The 14,438-nt window shown below is 42.3% G+C and overlaps 1 protein-coding gene across 1 annotated transcript in view; it reads right to left on the minus strand.

The window, feature by feature from the left end:
* Positions 1-14,438, minus strand: part of SHB (SH2 domain containing adaptor protein B) — a gene marked incomplete at both ends in the record, with an annotated part of 78,724 nt that overhangs the window by 21,975 nt on the left and 42,311 nt on the right. The window contains 3 exons of the mRNA XM_082013100.1: positions 125-244; positions 4,618-4,789; positions 12,706-12,921. Of these exons, the coding sequence (XP_081869226.1) occupies positions 125-244; positions 4,618-4,789; positions 12,706-12,921 (508 nt within the window). The remainder of the gene's footprint in view (positions 1-124; positions 245-4,617; positions 4,790-12,705; positions 12,922-14,438) is intronic.

Consider the following 14,438-nt stretch of genomic DNA (forward strand, 5'->3'; position numbering starts at 1 on the left):
AACTCACTAGGTGCCCTTCTGAGCTGAACCAGTACAGCAACAGACCGGATAATTTTTTCTTCTGGCACCACAGAAGTTATGGATTATAAATTACATTCATTATGTTTTACTGACAAGTACTTACTTCAGTGAAAGAGAATAGTCGTGCTTGCTTGTTTGACTAGTTCTTACAAGGTAGCTACATTCTTTACATAAACGCAACAGGTTTTCTGCATCTGTCCGACTGATTGCTCCATGATACCATCTAGGAAAAAGCAGAGATGAATACATACACACATTCCAACTCACTCCTTTCACGACTTCATTTCTTTAAGGTATGAATAATGGTTAATATCACATGGATATCTTTAAGATCTAAGATATTATGGATAAAAAGCACATTGCTTGTATTATCTGAAGTTAACTTTACAACTTGTGGAGGCCTGTAGATCCTGTCAGCTGAAGGAAAAAACTTAGATCAGGAGAGCGTGCAACTGGATTGGTGCACATATTTATGTAAGAAATTCCTACTCAGAGCAACACATTATAATCTCTGTTTTGCAAGAAGTAGATTCACAATATACACATTTACTCTATTTCATGCCTGTGGTATATCAATACTTCAACTAATATAAAAAAGAACAAAAAGAAAACAAATAAAAACAAACAAAAAGAAAATCACATCTGAAGAATATGAACAGTTAATAGTGAAAAAGATTTGTTAAAATAAATCTTTGAGAAAGGAGGGAAGTGTGAAGATCTATAACGAAGACACTTGTTCTGAACACAGCTGTGACAACTCAGAGTGCTTTAAGCAAATCTCTGGTGGATCTGTGGAGTGGGTGTGATCAATTCAGGGAAGAAAGGAAATGGTGAGAGGAGAGGTGGGTCCTTCACTAAACTGACCACTGCAAACAAAGAACTTCCTCAGCACGTGCTGCTCTGTATCACCAATTAAAATCTCATAGTCCAGTAGCAAAAGCTTTGACCCTTCCCCCAAATTTCCTGAGCGATGTAACATGCCTGGCCCTGCACCGGGTTAATCACATCTCTGAGGAAGACCTCTCCCCTCTTGCAATTGCAAGATGCACTTTGAAACACTATGTGACACTACCATGCCTGCCTAAGTGGGATAATGCATAAATCAGAAATGCTCTCTGTCTATTATTACCAAGAAATGTCACTGGCCTTATGCAAAAAATTTTTCTTCCAATTTTATTTCTCCGCTGAACTTACTCTAAGAGAGATGTTTCAACTAAAAGGTAAGTGAATAAAGACCAGACAGATCCCTTTGACAGAAGTCATGCTCTTAACTACTTTGTGCTGATGTCAGCTCCACTGTCAAATCTGATGAATGTGCTAAAGAAAAATTGGTGCTCAAATTAAAAATTCATTGCGTGTCTGGTTACCACTAAAGTCTACATTAGAAAAAGTTAAAAAGAGGGTTATGCTATTATATATTCAAGACAGACTAGAAAGGGAGGCCCTGACAGTTCCATCACTTCACAAATAAAATTGAGACACGGATGTAAATGTTTTCAGGCAGTGTTCTCTTTATCGCGCATTAGATATTTACTGCCAAAGGATATTTCTCAACAAACAATTTAAAGACCAGGTTGTCTTCTGAGTGTAAAGGAAGAATATTAACACTAAGTGTAAATCAGGCAATGGATTTGTGAGAGTTTAAAAATTATTCCTATTAGCTATCAATATTTTTCCTTTCTTTTTCTCCACAAAGGACCAAATAAAACAAAAATAAAATCTGATCTAGCCAAAACCAGGGAGATACCCTGAACTCTGATATACAGAGGGAAGTATTTTATATATTCTTCAGATCTGGTGTTCCCCAGCTTCATGGAAAAAGAACACAGGGCTGATTCCAGGAAGCAAAACCTGCTTTTAAAACAGTTGGAAAAAGAAACAGTGAAGTATGAAGACAACAACTGATGGGAGAACATCTGATTTAGAAGTGACAACTGGAAGGTGTTTTGGCTACAGCTGAGAATAAACAGCAATATCCAGGAGTGTAATTGCTTGTGAATCATATGCCTGTGTAAATGGGACACTCAGATTGCTCCTGTTCCAGCTAGCTAGTGAGATAAGCATTTAATCAGCTTAAAGTTCCTAGCTAACTTGCTGTTTCAACTGTATTGGGTCTGTTTGCCCTGGGTGTATCTATTTTTTAAATGTCAACATATAAATATTTGTGCAGAAAGGTCAAAGATTCAAATGTCGATGATGGGCTCACAAAATAGTGAAAAGACAACTGGTGAAAGATACCAATGCAAAAGCATGGGACATAAAAACCTGAAGACATGCATGTCTTCTAAGATATCCTGGAAACCATAGGCACACAATGCAAACCTGAAAGCAAAATTCAAACATAATCACACACTTTGACCTTTATCAGGATGTCCTGCCAGGATTGAAAGCATCCTGGTTGCGGTTTATAGATGGATCTTCCTAATGTCCCTTACTTTCTGAGTGGTCAGGTTTCACCTACTAAATGGCCACAGCTCCATTGAAGACAGAACAGCTGCATCAATTATACAGTAATTATAATCAGTTATTACAGCTCATATAATACACAACACTACTTCGTTTCTGAATTGGTCAGAGCAAAACAGGAAGTCACCAGATCTTGTATATGAGGCTGGGAGGGATTCACTTTCAATAAGAGAATGGAAACAGCAGAACACACTTTCTTCTTTTCAGAGTTCTTGAGGAAATGGAAGAAATTAATTCAATTTCCCATGGTACATGAGTTACTAAGTTCATAGTTACACATTCCTTAATCACAAGCAACTAGAAGTATTTTCTTGGTATATTATCACATCTTGGTATTTCTGCCTGCTTGGGAAAATGTCCTAACCTACTTATCTGCTTGTCAACTTGCATGCTTCCTTTCCTCTAGATTCTGTACTCCTTCTACAAAAAAAGACTCCAAACAGGTTTATAGAGAAGGATGGAACTGTTTGGCATGTGCTGTGGAGAGGTCTCACACTACTAAAACTTGAGCAGTTTGAATGATTATGAATCATCTCAGGCACAATAAATTTAAACTCTTCCATTTTCTGTCACATTACTGTTAACTGTGTATTCATTTCAGGTTTGATCCTGCATAATGAAGACTCAAAAAAAATCTCATGTGATTAACACCTGAATTAATAACAGAACCAAAAGTAGCTCTGCAGTTTTCAGCTGTTATTATCAGTTGCAGTTACATATAACTACAGTTATACTAAAAGAGAGAACTACACAACAATACCTTTATGAGTCAAAAGTTAATTAACAAATGCTCAACTTGCTGCAGTATTTTAAATGTAATATTTGGGGGGTATGGTGGGCTGAGGAGCAAATATTACAGTCAAATTTATAGCCTTTTAGTCATTTACCTAACAGTAAATTATCAATGAGTGATTTCATAATAGTGGTTGCTACTTCCTCTGTTGGAGATAAGTCTGCAATAAATCAATGAGCAGATGGTTCTAAGGCTGAGGCTGATTAGATTGAATATGACATCATGTGGATGATACCATTCTCTGTTTCAAGCTTAAGTTTCCGAATATTGCACATAAAATTGGATGTCAAAGGAAAAGGAATTTCTGGAACTACCTTCTCTCAGATGCAATTGACAGACGTGATTCTCTCCTACTGAGAATCTGAAGTGCGAAAGGATTGCTAATCCTCCCAGTACCACTACCATTCAGAGGCAAAGTATTCTTGCAGAGAGCATGCTCACATCCGTGCTAAATTTTGCCCTGTCTCTCCTGTGAAAATAAATTCTGCATCTAGCTTAGAATGGCAGTGTCTGGCATGGGACTGCCTTCAGGGATTCAAGACACAACATCCTCACTTTTACTGAGTGAATCCATTGGCTTCTCGGTGCTCACAAATATCAGTGTAACCTGTGTAAATTGCTCCACAAGATTTTCCTTTCTTTGTGTAACAGGGGATTCTGGCCCCTTCTGTGAGGCTGCACCTTTGGTATGATACAGGGCCGTGGGTCATTCCATCACACAAGCTAGTCTGTCTAAACAATTCAAGGAAGGGTAACAATGAGGCAGGACAGAGGCCATTCTTGCGGATAACAAACATTCACTCCAGGAAATTGCCCCAGAACTTGAATCTGGAGTTGACAAACCTGACTCTAAATACCACCCTCGAGTTTGACACCACCAGAGTAGAAATAAGTCTCTTTCTGAAGGCTTTGTAAGTGGTCTTATCAGTCTCTCCCTGGAGCAGTATTACAGACAGATGCAAGGTACATCTGAGGTACTAGAAACATGCTATGCATCCACAAAGATGTTGAATTTGTTCAGCTTTAAAGCACAATTTGTATATATATGATATACATCTGTTTTCCCTAGTGCAATGTAATCAACATGGTTGAAAGCGGAATAACTGCACATACTTGGCAGATAAAACTCACTGCTCCTGAGATGAGTTTCCTGTTTAGCTCTATTTTGTCCTCCACAAAAGTTATTTACACTTTGCAGGATCAATAAGAATAATTTTTTGTGAACACTAACACAGCAGATACTGAGGAGGGGGACGTGGACAGCAGGATCTGGGACACTCACTGCTCCTGTAAGCGGGGAGGCAAAGAGCTAGAGAGCAATTACTGTGCTTACTTACATCTGCTTTTCCAGTTGAATAGTTGGATCTATTCTCTCTCCCAGGATCCCACAAAATTCTGGGCTGCCATATTTGATGGGTTTAAAGCCTCCTCCAGGTGATCTTAAATGCCTGCGCTGGTCATTTGAGGGAGAAGGAGATGCTTGCCGTTTCTCACTTCCATTAAATTGGGCTGCAAGATACATAATAATTACCTCTCCAGTCAAGGTTAACAAGGACCAAAATAGTTGTAGCACTTAGAGAGGTGTGATTTTTCCCAGGGAGAATAAACATGCATCATTAGCATTAATATGTAGTGGTTTATCTACAAAGTTACATGTATCATGTAAAGATGTTTCTAACTACCCAAAAATATAGTCCTAAAGCTCTCTTCTTTCCCAGTAACAAAATCCACACTCTTTTAAACCTTGTTACAATAACTAGTGATCTTCACTGTGATACTGTCTTCCCCAAGAGATGCTACTATTAAACAAGTAACAGTGTTACTTGATAGTTACTTAAGATAGGCTTTCAGTCACCAGCCATAATTGCAACAAACAAGTGAGAACATCAAGAATCCAGCTTGCCTCAGTTTGTGTGGAATCATCCAAACAATGATCTGGGTGAAAATCCAGACAGCTAACACCCATCTAGCCACATCAGTAATACTGGCAAGCAGCAATGAATTAAAAGTGTATTCACTCACACAATGCTGGCACAAAGCTTTTATCTTGAAACACTAGAGTACAAAGTGATGAAAAGGGAAAATGTTCGTTTCTCTCACAAATTATAGTATTCCAAGAAAAGCAATATGACTTATTTTGCAAAGCTATAATTTCTTAGAGCACTGCAACATCCGTAGCAAAGTACATATTAATGATGTCAGCATCCTAATTCTACACTTATGCTTACAGATTCTACATATTTATAATTTCAAAAAACAAAAGGACAGAATATTGACAGAAACAGTGAAAGGAGCTAGCCACATCATCTTCCTGACGCTCACTGCCTTGTATGATTTGTTTCTGCATCAAAGACCAACAGCCCCAGCTGCAGGTGGATTATTGTTTTAAGGTCATCTAGTTGGGACCAGGCAGAAAAAACTTCACTGTATCAGGAGGCAAACATCACAATGCACACAAACATACACAGTTCAATCAGCTCCTCAGTGAGTTTCAACAGCAATATCAGAGAAAACATTACAAGGACAATTAAAGGGACTCCCTACAACAACAGCATGTTGTAGATCTTGTGCATTTAGAACTCAACTTACTATAGCACAGCCAAGGTATCAGTATGGTAGCACTCACTGTTTTAAAGCAACACTGTACAACAGGAAGAGAGCTGTAACGTTCAAAAAGATAATACATGCAAAATAGAGATGAGTTGGACATGAAAAATGTTTTGCAGCATTTTTTAATTTTTATTTTTATATGCTTTCCTCATGGAGCTTAGGACATTTCCAAATTCCCCCCTTAGAGAAAGTAGGCAGAAATTATTGCAAAAATTGAGCAAATGTAGTCAATCATATTCTGAGGTATGCATAGCAGCAATATGCTGGTTATTTCTTAAAATGGAAACTCAGACTTAATGTAATTATTGGATAATGAAAGCTGATTAGCATATCAAGGAGAAACACTGCATGTGTATGCTTGCCAGTGACATATAGAAACAGCACTATTATTTCATCTCTTAAGAAAAACATCTGGATGTAATTTGTGAACTCCATAAAAACTGGTGAACTTAATACCAGCTTCTGACCAAACAACACCTTTCAGACACCAAACAATCAGAATCACAGAATCACAGAATCACTAGGTTGGAAAGGACCTTTAAGATCATCAAGTCCAACCATTAATCCAGAACCACCATGTCCCCTAAACCATGTCCTGAAGCGCCACATCCACACGTTTTTTGAACACTTCCAGGGATGGCGACTCCACCACCTCCCTGGGCAGCCTGTTCCAATGCCTGACCACCCTCTCAGTGAAGAAATTTTTCCTAATATCCAATCTAAACCTCCCCTGGCGCAACTTGAGGCCATTTCCTCTTGTCCTATCACTAGTTACTTGGGAGAAGAGACCAACACCCTCATCGCCACAACCCCCTTTCAGGTAGTTGTAGAGAGCGATAAGGTCTCCCCTCAGCCTCCTCTTCTCCAGACTAAACAACCCCAGTTCCCTCAGCCGCTCCTCATAAGACATGTGCTCCAGACCCCTCACCAGCTTCGTTGCCCTTCTCTGGACACGCTCCAGCACCTCAACATCCTTCTTGTAGTGAGGGGCCCAAAACTGAACACAGGATTCAAGGTGCGGCCTCACCAGTGCCGAGTACAGGGGCACAATCACTTCCCTGCTCCTGCTGGCCACACTATTCCTGATACAGGCCAGGACGCTGTTGGCCTTCTTGGCCACCTGGGCACACTGCCGGCTCATATTCAGCCGGCTGTCAACCAGCACCCCCAGGTCCCTTTCCGCCGGGCTGCTCTCCAGCCACTCCTCCCCAAGCCTGTAGCATTGCATGGGGTTGTTGTGGCCAAAGTGCAGGACCCTGCACTTGGCCTTATTAAACCTCATACAGTTGGCCTCTGCCCATCGATCCAGCCTGTCCAACAAACATGAAACTTGGTTCTGATTGTAAACAGCAATATCTTTACAACATTAAGAAAGTGCTGTATATAAGAAAAATGGGGACAAAACATTTCAGTTGGGCCTGTTGTGATGGGACAAGGGATAATGGTTTTAAACTAAAAGCGGGTAGATTTTGACTAGATATATGAAATAATTTTTTTGCAATGAGGGTGGTGAAAGACTGGAAGAGCTTGCCTAGAGAGGTGCTAGATCCCCATCCCTGGAAACAATCCAGATCAGGTTGGACAGGGCTCTAAGCAAGCCGATCTAGTTGAAGATGTCCCTGCTCATTGCAAGGGGGTTGGACTAGATGAACTTTAGAGGTCCCTTCCAACTCAAACTGTGCTATGATTCTATGATTCTATGAACATGATAGTTAGAAGCAGGATCTGTTCTCCAAAAATAGCACAGTTAATTTTCAGATGCTTTTGAATGTTTCCTCTGTCTGAAAAGCTCAGACGTGTCTCTGGACTCCAGCCATATTTCTTTTTTTGTGTGAATTCAATTGGCAGGAAGAAGCAGTCTGAAAGGGATATCCAGGCAGATTAAACTGACAAGCGTAATACCATCAGGCACCAACCCACACAATGTTGTTATCAGGACTGAGTTTCAGCTGCTATAAATTCCCTCTTAATCAAGGCTGTAGTGAAGGTTCAGAAGCTCATTTTCACACGGCTGGGAGTGTAAAGTTTTTTATTGCTATGGTACTTCTGTTTACATAGCCATTACAGTCATGGAACTGACTGCATACTTGACCCTTTCCCACTCTCCATGTGGCCTCCCTTCCTGTGCCCTGTAGCTGGTGCCATACACCCCTGGTGGTGGCATGCCAGAACTCCCCTCCTTCAAGCCCCCAGGTGTCCTAGGCCCCAGCTTTTTGTGCAACAGCAGTTGCAGCCAGCAAAGGTGACCAAGTTTAGCATCTACAGATCTTCCTTCAAGGTGTCCATGGTCAGTGCTGAAACCTAACACCAGATGACCCTCTTATAAGCTACTAGATGGTAGCTCTTCATAACAGAGCGCCACTTGTTTTGTAAAGCAATGCTAAGATGGGCTCTACAGACTTCACATACATTTCCTTCATCCAAAGGTTTGCTATCCCCACATGACAGCCTGGAAAGGAGGAGAGCCAGTGTCAGCCTGACATTCCTGGATCAGCTCTCCAGTATTGCTATCTCCCTTCTCAGCCAGACTTAGTACCAGAAAGCTACTTTGTTCCTCTTACTTTGCCAGACTCAGCTCTTCTGTGCAAATCAGTTTGCCCAGCTCAGCAGGAGGTCTAACAAGATACTTCCCATGAAAGCCATGAAAAACATGTTTCAGCTTCAGCTGTACAGCCTCCAATGAAACAAAACGAATTTTTTTGTGAAAGAACTCAAGCTGCAGACAGTCAAAATGCTACACTCCACCTCTGCAACAGAGGGACACATCTTTCAGCACTGCAGTTAACAGCAGAAGTCCCTGGGGAAGGCTATATGTAGCTTGTTCCACAATGTCAGCATGACACCAGCCCCAGTCCCATGCTTAAGAGCCACAGTGCAGACATGCTCCTCTCAGCCAGAGCAGGCTTATGCACACTTTCAGTCTGGCACATCTCAAACTCCATGTTGGAGATGAATAGGTTTTATCCATGCTTCTGCAATAAATCTTGAAATAACAGCAGAAAAACAAATGTTTTCCTTAAAAGACTTGCATGAGTAATTAACTTCATGATAATTCTAGTGTTGCTTGCTATTTTGGTTTGTTTCCTAGGTCTATCACCTGACAAATCAAAGACACTTGCTGCATAAGTCTCTTTGTGTCTGCATTTCACATCACAAACATCTCGTTCCCTTCAGATGAACTTCTAAAAATAGGAAAGTTTTACCAGAGGTTCCCTTCAGGTTCACAGCTTCCACAACTCCAAGTAGTTCGGGGATGGTGGTTGCGGGTCTGTAAAGTTCCAATACCACTTAGACCGACATTGTGCACTTCAGAGAAATCCACCTCAGCTAAGAACTGGAAAAAACCCACCTGGTCTAGCTACATTGAAGAGCCACATTACAGAAGCACAGTACACAGTAAGTCAGAAAAGCACTTCATGCATCTCAGCAGAAGTTCAATACTTCTCCACTACAAACTTTACACTGTTTCAAACTTAGAAGTTGGATGTCTTCTTTTCTTATTTTAAAGATTTATAATTCCTAGGAGTTAGATTAAATATAGAGACACGAGATGAGGCAGCAGCTTATAGCTGATTGCTTACAGCCAATCCTTACACATTCCTTTGTAGCAAATAACCAGATACCTGAGACATACTAAGTTACAATGAATGGCAGGTGTAATCAAAGAAATCTCAAATCACCTCCCTGTCCTCCATATGCCTTAGCATAGCTTCTAGGAGGATCTGCTCCATGATCTTCCCAGGCACAGAGGTGAGGCTGACAGGCTGGTAGTTCCCAGAGTCCTCCTTGCTACTCTTTTTAAAAATGGGTGCAATGTTTCCCTTTTTCCAGTCTTCAGGGACTTTACCTGACTGCCACGATTTTTTAAATATGAATGGATATTGCAGACATCAGCTTGGCTTGGAAACAAACCCAAATCAACCACAACCTAAAGATGGAAGAACAAAGAAAGCAGAGAGGCAGAATCACTCTCACAACAGATCGCCACTGCTCTAACTCCACTGTGCTATATGAAGAACACATGTCTGTCACCCATGACTTCATACCTATTATGGGATCAGGTCAGAAACACCCACAAAAGATGCTGTCACAACAGGCTATTTACAGAAGAGTAGCCCTGAATAGCCGTGGAGAGAAGTCATTTCTCATTTCTGTACTGTGGCAATATCATGTCATACAGAATTGCAAAATCATAGAATAATTCAGGTGGAAAGGGAGTGTGGCAGGTGTCTAGTCCAACCTACTCAAGACAGTGTCTGTCATGTGATCAGATCAGGTTGTTCAGAACTTTATCTAGTCATCCCTTCACAAAGGATGAAAAAAAATCTAAAGACGGAGACTGCAAGAGCTTCCTTGGCAATTGGTTCCAATGCTTGACTGTCCTTGCAGAGAAAAAAAATTTCCCCATATTTAGTCAGAACTTTCCTGATTCAACTTATGTCTCATCTTCCCATCACACACCCACTCATTTGTGAAGAACCTGGCTCCATCTTCTTGAAGATCTTGAAGAGTTCATAGGCATTGGGAAGTTGCTGTGATAAAGCCCCAAAGCTTTCTCTTCTCCAGGCTAGGCACGCACAGTTCTCTCCGTGTCTCCTCACAAGTCGTGTGTTGCAATTTCCTGTCATTTTGGTGGCACTCTGCTGACATCAGCATTATCCTTCTTGCATCAGACCATAGCATTACAGAATCACAGAATCAGAGAATCATTAAGGTTGGAAAAGACCTCTAAGATCATCAAGTCCAACCATCAACCCAACACCACCATGCCCACTAAACCATGTCCCGAAGTGCCACGTCCACATGTTTTTTGAACACTTCCAGTGATGGTGACTCCACCACCTCCCTGGGCAGCCTGTTTCAATGTTTGATCACTCTCTCTGTAAAGAAATTTTTCCTAATACCCAGTCTAAACCTCCCTGGTGCAATTTGAAGCCATTTCCTCTTGTCCTGTCGCTAGTTCCTTGGGAGAAGAAATCAACACCCATGTCGCCGCAGCCCCCTTTCAGGTAGCTGTAGAGAGCGATAAGGTCTCCCCTCAGCTTCCTCCTCTCCAAATTGAACAACCACAGTTGTTCATTACATATGTTGTCCAAGAAATGTGAAGTAAAGAGAAACAGTCACTTTGCTTGATCTACTGGTTATGCTCCTGTTCACACAGACCAGGATGCTGCTAACCTTCATCACTAATGGGGTACACTGCTAGACACATTTGCTCCACTTCCCCTGGACTCCTTAAGCCCCTTCCAGCAAACCTGTAACCCAGCAAGTCAGCCAGTCTTCAGTCCATGTCATTGCAGGGGGTTAATCTGTTCCACATGCAGGTCTTCGAGTTTGTCTTGGCTGGATTTTGTAAGCTTGTTGTCAGTCCATTTCTCCAGCCTATCCAGGTCCATCTGAACAGCAGCTCTGCACACACACACCCTCCCCCCAGTTTGAAGGCATTCAAAATTTGATGAGGTGCATTTCCTCTCCTCCTCTGCGTTACTAATAAATGGCTGATGCTAAACAGCAAGAGTTCCAGCACAGATCCGCTGAGGAATCACACTTGTAACCAGACTCCAAGAGGAATATGAATCACTAAGCACTACCGTTTGAGGTCAATAACCCTGACAGGTATTCACATATCTAGTTGTCCACCCATCTAGTCTACAGCATTCCAAACCAGATAACACAGCTGATGCCACAACACAACATGCTGAAGGCTAAAGTCAACATAGATGACACCCACTGCTCTCCTTCCATTAATAGATCTAGTAATTTCAACACAGAAAGCAAACTGGTTTGGCAAGTAGGATTTACCCAGGGTAAATGTACACTGACTACTAATCATTGCTCTCAAGCTTCTTCCATGCTCCCTCCCAGAGCCACATCTCTTTACTTCCCTCCTCATCCCCACAATCATCACCACACACAATTCTCCATTCCAAGCTTTCTGCCAAGCTGACTTCTAAAAAGGAAGGGGAACAACCCTGCTGCTAGACACAGGCTTTTCACCAGAACATGCCATTGAAGGGAAAATCATAAAGCATGTATGACTCTAGCATCCCACATGAGCATCCTGGAACATGGTCAGGCCAATTGAAACAGCAGGGCTTTGCTAGGCACACAGAGGCTCTACAAAAGAAAAAGCCTTGTAATTTAGAATAAATGAAGCCTCTCCCTCAGTCATTTCTGCAAAGAAACAGAAGAGGGAAAAAAAAGAGCAGGGTAACCAACATCAAGCATAGACATTCACAGAAAACAGTTTGTGTCTCATCTCCCTGACTGACAAGTTCTGATGTCGGAGAACTTCAACAGTTCAAAAGGTTTAATCCAAAAACAAGTTCTACATATCCATAGGGATGCTTGCAATTATAACGAAAATACTCTAAATATCAAGAAACTCATCACTGAGTAGAAGCATGTTATTGCACGCACATTACACAGCTATTTTTTGTCCTACCCCTTTAAGAATTGCCCCACAATTTAAGGACTTTGCAATGCAACTCTTTCATCACAGAGCCGCTCAACAATAAACACTATCTACATTATGTCCATTAAAATGAGGGGAGGGACAAGGAGTAGGAGAAACAGAAGTTTTACTAACATGAACCAAGTGCTGAAATGGCTGACAGCAACTCACCTGAAGCACCAAACAAAAAGTGCACTGTTCCACATCTCTGCAGCAGGTGAAGATTTGAGACTACCCACATTTGCTTTTCAGAGATTTCTCCCCACACACATACCAGAAGAGCAGAAATACTTGAATTTTCCCAAAGACAAGTACAGTGAATGTGAGAAAAAATTTCCGGGTTGGGATCTAGGAATCCTACCTGCCAGAGCTGGGATGGTGACTTTGTTCCACTCCCATGGCTGATCATACTCATCTGCAGGCCTGTCATCATCCTGTGGCAATTTGCTTTCTCGTAAACAGTGACGCACCACATTTTCAGAATCAGATTCCACAGCACTGCCTTCTGGTTCATAGGGTGTGTCATAGAGCTGCATGTTTTTCTGATGGGATTTCATGATTTCCTGCTTCTGAAACTCTGTTGGCAAAAAAGAAAATTGTATCAGCATCACTACTAACCATGCCTTATCATTACAGTCAATAATTTTAGAGCATTCAACTTCCATCCACTCTTTAATAGCCACATAATTATACAGATGGCAAGCTTGTACAAGACTTATAAATTCTACCTCTACATTTTGAAACTGGCTGGATGCAAAAATTTGCTCCAGCTAACAACCACAGCACAAACAGTCTCATACTGTTCAGGCCTGCTTTGCCTCAGTCTTTACTGCCAGCCTATCTTTCCACACCTCTTGAGTGGATGGACTGCAAAACAGAGATTGGAGGAGCAAAGTCCCTCCTGCTGGAAGAGAAGATCAGGTTCCAGACCACCAGAGGAACCTGAACATGCACGAGTCTATAGGACCTGATGAGATGCATCCCAGAGTCCTGAGAGAATTGCTGAGGTAGTTGCCAAGCCACGCTCCATGATACTTGAAAAGTCATGGCAGTTGGGTGAAGTGCCTGGAGAATGGAAAAAGGGAAACATTGCACCCATTTTTAAAAAGGGTAGCAAGGAGGACCCCGGGAACTACCAGCCTGTCAGCCTCACCTCTGTGCCTGGGAAGATCATGGAGCAGATCCTCCTAGAAGCTATGCTAAGGCACATGAAGGACAGGGAGGTGATTTGAGACAGCCAGCATGGCTTCAGCAAGGGCAAGTCCTGCCTGACCAACCTCATGGCCTTCTATGATGGGGTGACCACATCAGTGGATAAGGGAAGAGCTACCAATGTCATCTATTTGGATCTCTGTAAGGTCTTTGACATGGTCCCCCACAACATACTTCTTTCACAATTGTATGAGGTATGGATTTGATGGGTAGACTGATGTGTGGATGGGGAATTGGTTGGATGGTCGCATCCAGAGGGTAGCGGTCAATGGCTCAATGTCCAGATGGAGGTTGGTGATGAGCGGTGTCCCTCAGGGTTCCATACTGGGACCTGTAGTCTTTAATATCTTCATCAGTGACATAGACAGTGGGATCGAGTGCACCCTCAGCAAGTTTGCAGATGACTCCAAGCTGAGTGGTGTTGTTGACATGCCTGAGGGACAGAATGCCACCCAGGGGGACCTGGGCAAGCTTGAGGAATGGGCCCATGAAAACCTCATGAGGTTCAACAAGGCCAAGTGCAACAACCTGCACCTGGGTCGGGGCAACTCCCAGTATCAATACAGGCTGGGTGATGAAGGGATTGAGAGCAGCCCTGCCGAGAAGGACTTGGGAGTACTGGTGGACAAAAAGCTGGACATGAGCTGGCAATGTGCACTTGCAGACCAGGCAGCCAACCATATCCTGGGCTGCATCAAAAGAAGCGTGGCCAGCAGGTTGATGGAGGTGATTCTGCCCCTCCACTCCACTCTGGCGAGACCCCACCTGGAGTACTGCATCCAGCTCTGGAGCCCTCAGCACAGGAAAGACATGGATCTCTTGGAGAGGGTCCAGAGGAGGGCCACAAAAATGATCAGAGGGATGGAACACTCCTCCTCTGAG

The sequence above is a fragment of the Phaethon aethereus genome, assembly GCF_964289735.1.
Source record: "Phaethon aethereus genome assembly, chromosome: Z".
In the NCBI taxonomy this organism is placed as follows: domain Eukaryota; kingdom Metazoa; phylum Chordata; class Aves; order Phaethontiformes; family Phaethontidae; genus Phaethon; species Phaethon aethereus.